Genomic DNA, 12,762 nt, shown 5'->3' with positions numbered 1-12,762 from the left:
TGCACAAATTAGATGACAACACAACTGTGCAGAATGAACCACAAAATTAAATCATTTTATTTATTTATTTTTTTATAAAACAATGCAACTTTGCATACAACACAACAATACCCAACAGTACAGGGCTCAAACATACAGGACTGAAGTGGGCGTGTCTCGCTATTTAGCTCAGCACACAGGACAGCACTGCAATGAAATAAGGGTCTAAATTACGCAATAGAACATTTGCTTCTCTTCCTCTCAGGACTTGAGGAATAGTTAACTTTTTAAAACAGGGAAAAACATTGTATCTCCACTTCTGTGCTAGACTAAAAAAAAACAAAAAAAAAAAGCTTCTGGATTCATGACAATCTCTCCTCATTCTCTCATCATAAGCAGCTCTGGGAGAGCACAAGCTGATCAGGTTCTATGAGCGCTGGTGGGGGACTGGGTCAGTAGATTATTCTGCCTCCTCTGAGCGCCAGGACCAAATGCAGTACAGATCCTCCCTGGATCTTATAGTCAGACGCTGTTTTCTCATCGTTCCTGGAAGACAGGATGGTAAAAGTGAATGAGGGACAGGTTTAAAGACTTTAAATGTCTTAAATTTAATTTGACATATTCAAGGTCTTAAAATGTATTTAAAAATAAAAGAAGGGAGGAATTATATCTGAGGAAAAGTAAGGAATGTAAAATTTAAAACTGCAGATTCAAGATTTCTAAACATTTCATAATACGGAGCACAACCGATCAAGACATCAAAATAGTGAAAAATCAGCATTGCTCTCTTACAATTTACTCAGAGCTGCTTAATGTCATACACTGGTATTTTTTAAACCCACACTTTTCATTTCATGGTAGTGTGTGTTGCACTAGTATTAGTGTATCAGTGTTCATTCTAGGTGGCTCCTACTGCCAAAAGCAGCTCTGTTGTCAGAAACTGATCATGACTAAAGGACCATAGAGGAGCACTGAAAGATCAATAGATGCAATAGTAAGGCAGAGACACAAAAATGTACCAAGAGGTTATTGGTTCAAGACTGGCATATCTAATTATCTGTAAGGGCATGTTCTACTGAGTATAATGTTAAAATTACATTTGTTTCCCGCTGTAGATCAGTCTTTGCTGCTGTGGTGGGATCCCTTCCTTTTCTTCAACACGTTCTTTGATTCTTTCCACCTGTGTTAAACAATAAAACATATATTCTGAAAAACCATATGTTGCAGACAGATACTACAGGGGTTGTACAATGAAACTGAAACACCTGTCATTTAAGTGTGGGAGGTTTCATGTAGGGCTGAACGATTTTGGAAAATAATCTAATTGCAATTTTTTATCTATAAATTGCGATTGCGATTTAAAATGCAATTTTTTTATGTCTTCTCAAGTATTTTTCAACAAACAGAAGCAATAAATCAATTTGTTTAATAATAAACAATGTCAGATTTATTTAAAGCACAGATAACAATAAAGCAAACAAATCTATGCTTTTCCTTTTCACCATTTGTTTTTTTTTATATAGAAAAATAAATATATAAATAGCTTTTCCTTTTCACCATTTTTTTATAGAAAAAATAGATATAAAAAAATTAAAAACTTACTGCTCTCCAGCTAGTAACATCATAAAAAAATAAAGTGCAAAAAACATAAAGAGAATCTGCTTTAACCAACTCGTTATTTTCTGTATTTGAAGATGCAGCACTGGTCGTTGGCATTTTAGCCTTGCAAATACCATACGAGGCTTTGTGATGTTTTTTTGGGGCGTTTTCACACCTGTAGTTCATTTCTCTGGTCTGAATCAGTTAATGAGTTTGTTTATTTGGAGCGCTTTCTTGCTCTGTTCGGTCTGGTTTCACATAGGCATAAATGTAAACGCACCAAAATGCGCATCAATAATCGACGCGAGCAGCCTGTGTCCTCTGATTGGTCAGAGCTGTCTGACACGGGAGTACGTTAAATATAAATATACGAAAAAAGTAAATACAGCGAGAAGATTTTGTGTTTCTACGTGCAGCGCAGATTTAGTCACGCGGCTGTGAGCGGTGAATGCAGCGCAGACGGCACGAGCATGGAGACAGTGTTTGTTCACAGCTGTGGTAATTAACGTTACTATTATATTACTATTATGTGGTAATTACTGTTTTCACACCTGCTCAATCGAACCGCACTAAAGTTACAAACGGACCAGAGTTCATTTAACCGGACCAAACAGTGCTGGTGTGAAAGTGCGCTGTGTTGACTTCACTTCTCCACCTCCCTGCCTCCTGCTCGGGTTTGCTCCGCTCGTCCTCAGCTCGGCTCGCTCCCAAGTCACGTGACCAGTCAAATCGCAGCCTGTGCGGTTAGAGAATCTCATTTTAAAATATCGCGAGATAATCGCAAATGCAATTAATCATTCAGCCCTAGTTTCATGGCTAACTTGGAGCAGCCTGGTGGCCAATCTTCATTAAATGTACATTACACCAGTAAGAGCAGAGTGTGAAGGTTCAATTAGCAGGGTAAGAGCACAGTTTTGCTCAAAATATTGCAATGCACACAACATTATGTGTGACATACCAGAGTTCAAAAGAGGACAAATTGTCGGTGCACGTCTTGCTGGTGCATCTTTGACCAAGACAGCAAGTCTTTGTGATGTATCAAAAGCCACGGTATCCAGGGTAAAGTCAGCATACCACCAAGAAAGACCAACCACATCCAACAGGATTAACTGTGGACGCTGTAAGAGGAAGCTGTCTGAAAGGGATGTTCATACATAACATAAAACATAAAACCACGGCTGATCAAATCACGGCAGAATTCAATGTGCACCTCAACTCTCCTGTTTCCACCAGAACTGTCCATCACCACAATAAATTATTGTGGTCTAAAACCAGGTGTTTCAGTTTCATTGTCCAACCCCTGTAGTAGATAGCTAAATAGACAAATACATAGACAGATACAATGTTATTTATTCTAAAAGAAATTGCAGCATTACAAGAAACAAAACAAGTAGTTACAAACAAACATATAGTAAGCAGAATAAGCATAAAAAATACATTATTTTATAAGGTGTATAAGTCTTAGCTAGTTAACGCTGGACATATGGATGGAATGTTTAGATTATGGTGGAGTTGATTATATATATATATATATATATATATATATATATATATATATATATATATATATATATATATACATTCATACCTTATCTGTGGGCTCAATGTCGATCTCTATTTCTTTGCCTGTGAGGGTCTACAAGAAAGAAAAATAAATTAAATTATTTGATCTTCACATGTATGATCATGAATACAGGTGAATCAATAAATGTGAATATAATAAAAAAAAAAACTTTATTTCAGTTCAAAATGTAAAACTCAAAACCCAAAAATTAGTGTCTAAGACAATTAAGATATTTTAGTCAAATTGGTACTTTTTGCAGTGTGCCATGTCCTGCTGGAAAATGAAACTGAATCTCCGAATCTCCCCAAACCATCACTGATTGGTGGAAACTTCACACAAGACCTCATCAGCTTGGACTGTGTGTCTCTCCACTCTTCCTCCTGACTCTGCTCCCTAATTTCCTAATTAAATGTAAAATTTACTGATGATCAGTGATTGTATGGAGAGACATTTCATCTGCTGGTGTTGATCCACTGTGTTTTATAAGTCTAAAGTCAGTTTTGCAGTTTTGTTTTCCCAGAAAATCTTACAGCACTTCATGCTTCCCTCTGCTGACAACTTTTATGGAGATGAAAATTTCATTTTCCAGCAGAAGTTGACACACTGCCCACACTGCCAAAAGTACCAATTGATCTTTTATAATATTATTGTGGCGTCTGTGTGTGTGTGGCTGCTGTATGCCTGTGTGTGCCCGCCTCTGTGTGTGTGTGTGTGTGCCAGCTGTTAGTGTGCCTGTGGGGGCGGGTTATGTTAATCCGGGGCCAGTGGGGCATTATGGGGGCATGTTTTGGGTGGGTTAAGGGGACCTACCATCTTCGTGTTGGATAGCTGGGTTGGTGGCCTCAGGGCTGTTTGAGCTGTGTTAGCAGTTGGGTTTCGCTCTCCTAGCCTTGTTAAAGACTGTAAGTGAGTGGCAAGCTGGTTAATAAAGAGCTGTTGAGTACTTGCAATGAGTCTCACGAGTCCTCCGTCATCTTCCACGCCACATTATTTTGAGATATATATCTCAATATTATTTTTTTTTCTGAGATACTGATTTTTGTTTTTTTAATGGGCTGTAGGTCATAATCCTCAACAATAAAAAAATAAACACTTAAAATAGATCACTCGAATACTTAAAATAGATTAACATTTTGAACTGAAGTACTGAAATAATTAAAAGCAATAACCAAACCAAGCACACACAGTTATAACCTGTGAAATAGCAGACTTTATTTAATTAATTTGGACAACTAAAAATATGTAAAATTGTCTTTTTTAAAATCATTTTACTTGCGAGGCTCATGAATCAATATCATAGGCGATTGTTAATTCACACTGGCTGTTTAAAACTAATTAGGAGTTTTGGTAAATGTACATTAACATTGATGTATCACTTTAAACAATAAAACCTTAAACCTTAAAAAATGTAATGGAACCAAAAAAAAAGATAATTTAACGTTCTTTGCTTTCAAAGACTGAATTTTCCCATTCCACCTTAACTAGGTTAAACCTTGCGTTTAAGTGCAGCTGCAATGTTTAAGGTTGGAATGAAAGCTTAAATAAGAACCAATAGAAGCCAATCCTAAACCAAATCCAGCTTTAACAGAAAATCATTAACTAGTATGCCTAAACTTAAAAATTAAGGCCTGATAATAAAGGCTGGACTCTAGCATCAGCTAGCTTCAGTGCTAACATTAGCTAGTAGATCAGTTTATATCTCACCTTCACTTTAATCAGCATGCTGGCGGATGAACTTCAGATCAGAGAGAGAGAGAGAGAAGTGGAGCAGTTTAATTCAGCAATTAAACCAGATTTACAGATTCTAAACCGTATTAAATGATTCCGACTGAACACAGAATATCCACAGTAGTGAGAGAGAGAGAGGCTGGATCTTCCTCGACTGTTAGAAAATGAGCACAGCAGCTCCACAGTGACACCTACAGGCCGGATAGCGCACAGCTCCCAACTGAACCAACCCTGCTGAAACACACAGCTGATACAGGTACATCTAAAAACAAAGAATATAATAGAAAAGTTACTTTATTTTATGAAGTATTCTATATTAATTCCTTTATTTTATTACTGTTTTGGACTTAATATAACACAGGGGACCAACACCAGCAGATGACATGTCTCTCCAAACCATCACTGATCATCAGTAAATTTTGCATTTTATTTGTAAATCAAGGGAGCAGAGTCTGGAGGAAGAGTGGAGAGACACACAGTCCAAACTGCTTGAGGTCTAGTGTGAAGTTTCCACCAATCAGTGATGGTTTGGAGAGACATGTCATCTGCTGGTGTTGATCCACTGTGTTTTATTATCAAGTCTAAAGTCAGTGTAGTTTTGTTTTCCCGCAAAATCTTACAGCACTTCATGCTCTCCTCTGCTAACAACTTTTATGAAGATGTAGATTTCATTTTCCAGCAGGACTTGGCACACTGCCCACACTGTCAAACGGACCAATTGGTCTTATTTAATATTCAAATCTTCTGAGATACTGTTTTTTGGATTTTCATTGGCTGTATGCCATAATAAAAATCTCAATTAGCAAAATTAGCTATTTTTTCAATAAAACTGTACACCCTGTCATTGTTGTGCAGCTTGGGGTAACAGGGTGGATGCATGCGTGCCAGTAAATAAACATTAAAAATGGATTAATCTGGCAAAATATAATTTCTGTTGTATAAGTCGTATAAATGTGATAATCAAAATAATAATAAAAATATATATTTAAGACATATTCTGCCAAATCTGTGCCATTTCTTTCTCCAGGAAATTACATTTATAAATGTGCACACAAAGAAAAATTAAATATATTTATTATTAAGCATAGCGTCTTGTACATTGACCTAATTGCAAAAGTAAGATATGTAAATAAAAATAAATAAAAACTACTTAGAACACTGAAAAAATAGCATTTGTTACCTGACCCCATTCTCCAACTATAAACTTTACCATGAAATATAATTATAAAAATATATATTTTTTGCATTGTTGTGTATTATTATTATCATTATTATTATTATTATTATTATTATTATTATTATTATTATTATTATTATTATTTCTCATAATAAATGCATAATATGTAAGTTAGAATACTCATTTTAGTTGTGTCCCTGGGGTTTAAGTCAGTCCTGTTACCGTAAAACATTACCCCATCTGAAACATCTGGAACATTTGACAAGTCACATCTACAACAGGAAATGACATCAGCTGGTTCTTCTGAAGCCTATGGGAAGACCAAAATTAAGTTCCCTCATTAGTTTTTCTGTATATGTGATCTTAATGTAATCATGACAGAGGAGCTCAATCTCAACATTCTGTCCTGTTGCCTAAATTAATTATTAGGTGTAATTTTTGGGAGAATCACTAAAATGTGTTCAGTGTCCTCATGCTATTAGCAAAGCCGCTATTTATCTATTTTTCATGTTTTTGCTAATTCTGTGCTAAAAACTCATTCCTGTTTCTTCCATTCCTGTTACTCAAAACATTACAAGTAACAGGAATGAGTGCCCGTATCAAGAGTGAGTTCTAGTAACAGGATATTTTTTTATATATAAATATAAATTATTTAAACATGCAGTGAAATGTCACATGCATTTTGTAACCATCTTCAGTTTAGAAACCTTGTAACAAAATTAAAGTAAAGCTGCCTGAGTTTGACCAGTACATGTTTTGAATAGTTAAATACATGTGTTATTAGTTTCAGAGTTGAAAAACTATTTTTAAAAAAAGGCACTAAAATTATGTGCCACAAGGTTACAGTCATTAGGTAGGTAAGTACTTTCACATATTTCTAGGTAGATAAATCATTTTGTCCGCAACTCGCTAGTTCATTATTTGTACCACATAATAATTGAATAAAGAAACTTTTGGCAACAGTTTCCTAAAGAGGGACTAAGCCTAGTCTTAGACTATATTTTCCTTTTTTTTTTTTTTTTTAAAGACTAACCACAAACTAGCAAGAATAATCCCATGCCTAAAAACTCCTGAAGTCCTCAGTGTCCTGCCACTGCCAGGTGCTAGCTCTTGTAAGGCTGATTGGAGGGGCTGGAGTTCAGCTACATATGGCCGCCCTCAGGGCCTTGGCTGGGCTTTTGTATCAGCAGCACTTACAGAGTTTAAGCATGCCTTTATTGAGGCAGTGTTTTGTCCTTTTAGTAACTGCAGTGTCAGTGCTGGCTTCTGAAGGTACTGACCATGATTTTAAAGCTTGCATCTCAATAATCCTCTGTTTTTACAAGGTTCTTCTGACAGGGCCTGTTTCTTGTTATGTGCAGACATTCATGTAGAGTGTAAAAGCAAATCTGTGACGGTCACATGGAAAGTCAGTGAAGAAATGGCTACAAACCCTTCCCGCCTTTTCCTGGGGAACTGTCTTCCTACAGAGTTCACGCCTGCAGCTCTTGGACGGGGAGTAGCGGTGTTTGAGAGTCAACTGTCTGAATGCCGCTTCAAAGAAAGGGTATATAAATCGCACCATTGTTCTTTAAAACCTGAACAATGTGCTGTAATGCTGTGTATCAGTAGTTCTAATACACTCGTGTGTACTGCATACCCACACCCACACCTATACACTATAGGCTAGATATGATACCCGCACATCAAACAAGTCATATCTTGTCAATTGTTTCCACCAATTGTCTGCACTGCAAACAAAATCTATCGGTGGCAAATTGAGATGTGCATGTTAATGTATATAGGAGCTAAGCAGAGTTCTCTTAGTAAATTTTTTTTATTAGAAATAGTCAGATTAACCTGACTAGTTATTTATTTATTATCATTTTGAGTTGATGCTAAGATTTAGTTATTTGCATTCTGGAGCTAAATCCATTTGCAAAAACTAGACAAAATATATGTAAATTGTGTATTGGTTTATATTAAGCACAACTTTAATCTACTGATGGGGTAAGCAGGTAAATTATAGTATGTAACTTTGTAATCTGTAATGGCACTCTTCTGTCCCTTTACCAGAGGACACAAAAGAAGCTAATATATGAAAACGACCTGACTTTCCGGCCCTTACCAAAGCCGAATCCTGCATCCTTCACCTACAGTGTTGTGTGTTCTTATCAGAGGTACTGTCCCTGTAGACAAGATACAATTGTGGAATTATTTTTGAAGGGATCACTGATGTGTAATTCATGTTTTAGGCCTGAATGGTTGCATACCTTTTTGAAGCCGTCTCGTATTCTGGAAGGTCAGGGAAGGTTGATCTTCCACATGGGTCTTCTGAACGGTAAGTGTATATATACAGTAATTTGACTGTCGTTAATGGAGAAATCCAGTGTGAAACTGACTTTATTGAACTGCCCACCTCTGTTTACCACCAGCATTCTGAAACATAGCACTTTGGGAGAACTTTGAAAGTGAAAATAAGTCACATCAAATGTCACGTTCACTGAGGGGCACGATCAAATAGACAGGATAGGAGGAACAAAATCTACAAATTAAAAATGCAGAACATTTTAAAATGAAAACTAACAAAATCTGAGATGTCTACTTTTAACTAGTACTGAATATAAAACTAAAGATGGGCTTCAAAACTGTAGTTCAAAACTGTTTTGATGTTAAAAACCTATTTAAAAACAGTTAAAAATGATGACCTCTAGTTCCAGTCAATGTAAACAAGAATAAGTTTTTTTCGAAACTACCCCTTTCACAGCAAATAATAAAAAAAAAATCATTGTTTTAAAAAATGAAATTGACGTGTGGAAAACTGATTTCTTATTTAAGATTACATGGTGATAAATTGCTCATGAATCCAACAGATGTGGAAATTAACCTACAGCTATAGAAAGACTGTAGTGTGTGCATGTGTGTGGTAATATGTGATTTTTGCCTTTTCATCACCTTCTCTCAAACAATCCCAAACAGATGACCTGAGTGGCCCGGCAGTCTCCAACATTGTTTCTCTGGGCTCCTTTATTAACATTTGGGCTGCAGTGGAGCAGCAGGCCCATCAGCCTCTAATCCTGTATCTGGAAGAGTGTGTGGCCTCTACAACCCAAACCATGAGCCCAGAGTCACTCATCTACCCAATCATCTCTAACAAAGGGTGAGTTTATCTGAGCAGGAGGCACAGTGAACTTCTCAATAGTTCACTGCCACGTTAAGCTCCTCCCACTCTGTGTTTATACAGGTGCCTTGTGGATGGTAAGTTTGGATCCTCCAGGTTTTTGCCAAGATATCATTCCTCTTCAGTTTTTCTTCGGTTACAAGCTTTCACTTTCGTACAGGAACAGGAGGTAAGTGCTTCAGAGTATCTTCGTTAAAATGTGTAGACATCAAATAAAATTATTCATAACAGATTTTTTAACAACAGGGTTGGCTCATAGCGGCTTTACCTTTTTTGTCAGGTCCCTGTCTGCATTATTAAATAAATGTGTATATATTTAGTTTAATAATACAAATAATAATAAAACACTCAGACAGAGTGAAATACCACTCTACATGTTTACATCATACACAAAAACAGTAAAAAAGCAAGTAAATGTACAGTACCAGTCAAAAGTTTGGTCATGATAAATTATTTTTTTCCCATTATTTTAACATGTAAAGTAATACTAAATTCATTGAAACTATGAAGAAAAACATGGAGTCATTTAGTAACAATGTTAAAACAGAATGTTTTTTATATGTTTAGATTCTTCAAAGTAGCACATCTTGCCTGGATATTCTCAGTCAGCTTTCAGGCAGTCACTTAAAGTGGCTTTCAGTTAACAGCTATGCTGAACTCAAGAGTTAATTATGTTAATTTCTTGCCTCTTAATGTGTTTGAAAGCATAATTTGTCTGTATTCATTTAATAGTAATTTAAGTAAACCATATTTTGCCAAGAACTACTCAACTAAGTTAAGAAAAAATACTTTAAGAAATAAAGGTCCATCAATCTGAAAAAAATAATGAACTTTGAAAGTATCCTCAAGTGAAGTTGCAAAGACCATCAAAAACATTATGAAGAAACTGGCCCTCATCAGGACACCCCAGAGAAGGAAGACCAAGGTAACAATACCCTAAATAAGAGCACCTAAATGCTTTCGATTATTTTTGTTTAACACCAAGCTACTACATGATTCCTTGTGTTCCTTTGTAGTCTTTTCATGTACAATGTAGGGAAAAAAAGAATAGCCCTGTAAGAATATAGGCTACTTTATTAATTTGTATGTTCAATGATGCTGCCTTAACCCTTTTCTTTGATTGCTTTGACTCTGTACTCAATACTTTCAGTTCAGTAAGAGGAACAAACCCTAAATTATTAAATTTGAAAATGGACATAAAAACTAATGAAACTGTAATTAAACAAAAGGCTTGGACATGAATTGTTGGATTTTTATTCACTAAAATATAGATTTTTAAAATGAAGTTAAGAAGAGACCAAAATTAGTTTGTTTATATTTTCACACTTGCAGATTTCCTTAATAATCATAGATAGACATTTTTATGTACTGCTTGAATAGACCTACATGGAGCCTCAATATTTAGACATGTAATATCAGGCAGATTCCAAACTCCCGATAAATGGCTCTCTCGCTCGCTCTCTACCAGGTGTACATCCACTGCAAACTAGTGGTCTGGGATCCTAAAAACCCAAATGAAGGAAAGAAGGCTTGCAATTACAATAAAGAACGCAAACTGTAAATATCATTTTATAAATTATCAAATTTTCCATATTTGTACATTTTTCTTTTTCTTTTTTTTAAGATTGACTGTCCTGCTCATCTGCTTTAATATTTTGATTGGCAGGTGGGAGCTTTTGGATGACCCTTCAAGGAGTGATCTGTGTAGCTGCTGTGATTATGAATGTGGTGTGCGGATGAAGCGGGATGTAGACTCTGGTGAAGTATACATTGTTTAAGCAGTAATATATATATATATATATATATATATATATATAATTCTTTTTTTTTATCACTTGTATAACTGTACAACTTGTATAACTGTTTAACTTGTCTACAGAATTCCATGGACTAGCTCAGAGTGTTGTGCTGGGGCCGCTCATTATAACAGCCAACTCAACGAGGAATGACCAGGTCGTTTTAGGACCAGCGTTATCCTGAAGGTTAGATAAATTAGAACATCAAAAAGTAAATTTTTCAGTAATTAATTTCAAAAAGTGACACTGGGTGAGAACCCAAATATCAGTATCTCAAATTATTTATTTACACTTAAAGTAGTCATTTAGGCATGTGCCCACTATATGAAACGTACATGAATCAGGTGCTCACTAAATTTGATTTGATTTTGAAAATATCAGTATTCAGAAATGGGTTTGGGCTCTTTAAGGTTAACTTTAAAATTATTTTTTGAGATGCACCTATATATTTAGTAACTTTTTAATAAAGAATAAATTTGTGTCCACAGGTGTGATGCTGCAGCCGCTGGTTGAGGAGCCTGTGTTTGTAAGCATGTGGATGTTTACTCCCTAATGGATCCATCTCTACACAAACTGATGTAGGGAATTGAGTAAAGAGGATAAAAGGAGCTTTTTTGATAAAAGCTCTGCTATAGACCATCATTGGCCATGTCTTGAAACATGAATGTAAATAAACTGGTTACAAAAACGTGTGGGCGGTTGCAAAAGTCTTGACTTGTGTGTGCATTAGTTGTTAAAGCAGGAAAAGTACTGAAATGTGCAGGGCAGTGGGGGCTTGACGATGGTTAAACACTTGATTAAGACACTTTGGGTATCGGAATATGGTATTTTATGGTTTAAAATGGCATGCTTGGTTGGATGAGTGCGTAAAATGGACTGTATCTGTAAAAGCATTATCTTTACATTGCTGGTTAGTGGGGTGGTCATTAGAAATGTCCCATCAATTTTGCCATGTCCCACAGAAGCTGATGAATGCACTACACTGAAATGTGGGGTACGTGTAGGGTTTCCTGCACCAAACGTGTTTGTCACAGGTCTGTTTGACCCCTGCTGTTTTGATTGGTCAATAAATTACCTAAAATTGTGGATATGTTTTTAAGATTGAATTAGAAGCAGACTATTTACAGTGTTAACACATTAACCAAGCATCTGCTCTCTCGTTGTAAATTAAAGTGAAACTTCAGGTGCCAAACATGTCTTGGTCACATCTGGGGCAACAACCTAATTTTACTTTGCAGAACTAAATATAACTGTGGCTTATGTGGATATTTTCAGATAAAACCTTAAGGCACCATTCTGACTAATATAATACAGGTGTAACTTAAAGTAGTGCATCATTGAAAAGTTCAGTAATGTAAAACTCATTTAGATAGATGTATTAGACACTGATATATTTTAAGCATTTTTTTTTTCTTTTAAAATGAAAATCCAAAAATAAATTAGAATATCATATAAGACTAACTGATACTTTTGGCAGTGTGGGCAGTGTGCCAAATCCTGCTGGAAAATAAAATCTGCATCTCCATAAAGTTGTCAGCAGAGGGAAGCATGAAGTGCTGTAAGATCTTCCAGGAAAACACGGCACTGACTGGACTTGATGTAACAGTGGATCAACACCAGCAAATAAGCTGGCTCTCCAAACCATCACTGATCATCAGTAAATTTTACATTTCATTTGGAAATCAAGGGAGCAGAGTCTGGAGGAAGAGTGGAGAGACACAGTCCAAACTGCTTTAGGTCTAGTGTGAGGTTTTCACAA

The 12,762-nt window shown here is 36.0% G+C and overlaps 2 protein-coding genes across 2 annotated transcripts; one reads left to right on the top strand and one right to left on the bottom strand.

Annotated features, from left to right (window-relative positions):
- Nucleotides 1–29: 29 nt before the first annotated feature.
- On the bottom strand, nucleotides 30–5,090 carry nedd8l (NEDD8 ubiquitin like modifier, like). Its single transcript, XM_007258052.3, has 4 exons — nucleotides 4,847–5,090; nucleotides 3,167–3,214; nucleotides 1,077–1,159; nucleotides 30–525 (listed from the first exon to the last, which is right to left on the bottom strand). The coding sequence occupies exons 1-4, from the start codon at nucleotides 4,862–4,864 to the stop codon at nucleotides 432–434; spliced, it is 243 nt and encodes an 80-aa protein (XP_007258114.2). The 5' UTR covers nucleotides 4,865–5,090; the 3' UTR covers nucleotides 30–431.
- Nucleotides 5,091–7,210: 2,120 nt separating this feature from the next.
- On the top strand, nucleotides 7,211–12,087 carry LOC103044081 (zona pellucida sperm-binding protein 3). Its single transcript, XM_007258051.4, has 10 exons — nucleotides 7,211–7,319; nucleotides 7,409–7,593; nucleotides 8,103–8,206; nucleotides 8,282–8,367; nucleotides 9,006–9,186; nucleotides 9,271–9,376; nucleotides 10,676–10,764; nucleotides 10,874–10,965; nucleotides 11,087–11,189; nucleotides 11,492–12,087. The coding sequence occupies exons 1-9, from the start codon at nucleotides 7,256–7,258 to the stop codon at nucleotides 11,185–11,187; spliced, it is 1,008 nt and encodes a 335-aa protein (XP_007258113.4). The 5' UTR covers nucleotides 7,211–7,255; the 3' UTR covers nucleotides 11,188–11,189; nucleotides 11,492–12,087.
- Nucleotides 12,088–12,762: the final 675 nt, after the last annotated feature.

Source organism: Astyanax mexicanus, chromosome 8 (assembly GCF_023375975.1).
Source record: "Astyanax mexicanus isolate ESR-SI-001 chromosome 8, AstMex3_surface, whole genome shotgun sequence".
Lineage (NCBI taxonomy): Eukaryota > Metazoa > Chordata > Actinopteri > Characiformes > Acestrorhamphidae > Astyanax > Astyanax mexicanus.
The sequence above is the reverse complement of the archived record's forward strand: the minus strand, read 5'-3'. Positions and strand labels throughout refer to the sequence as shown.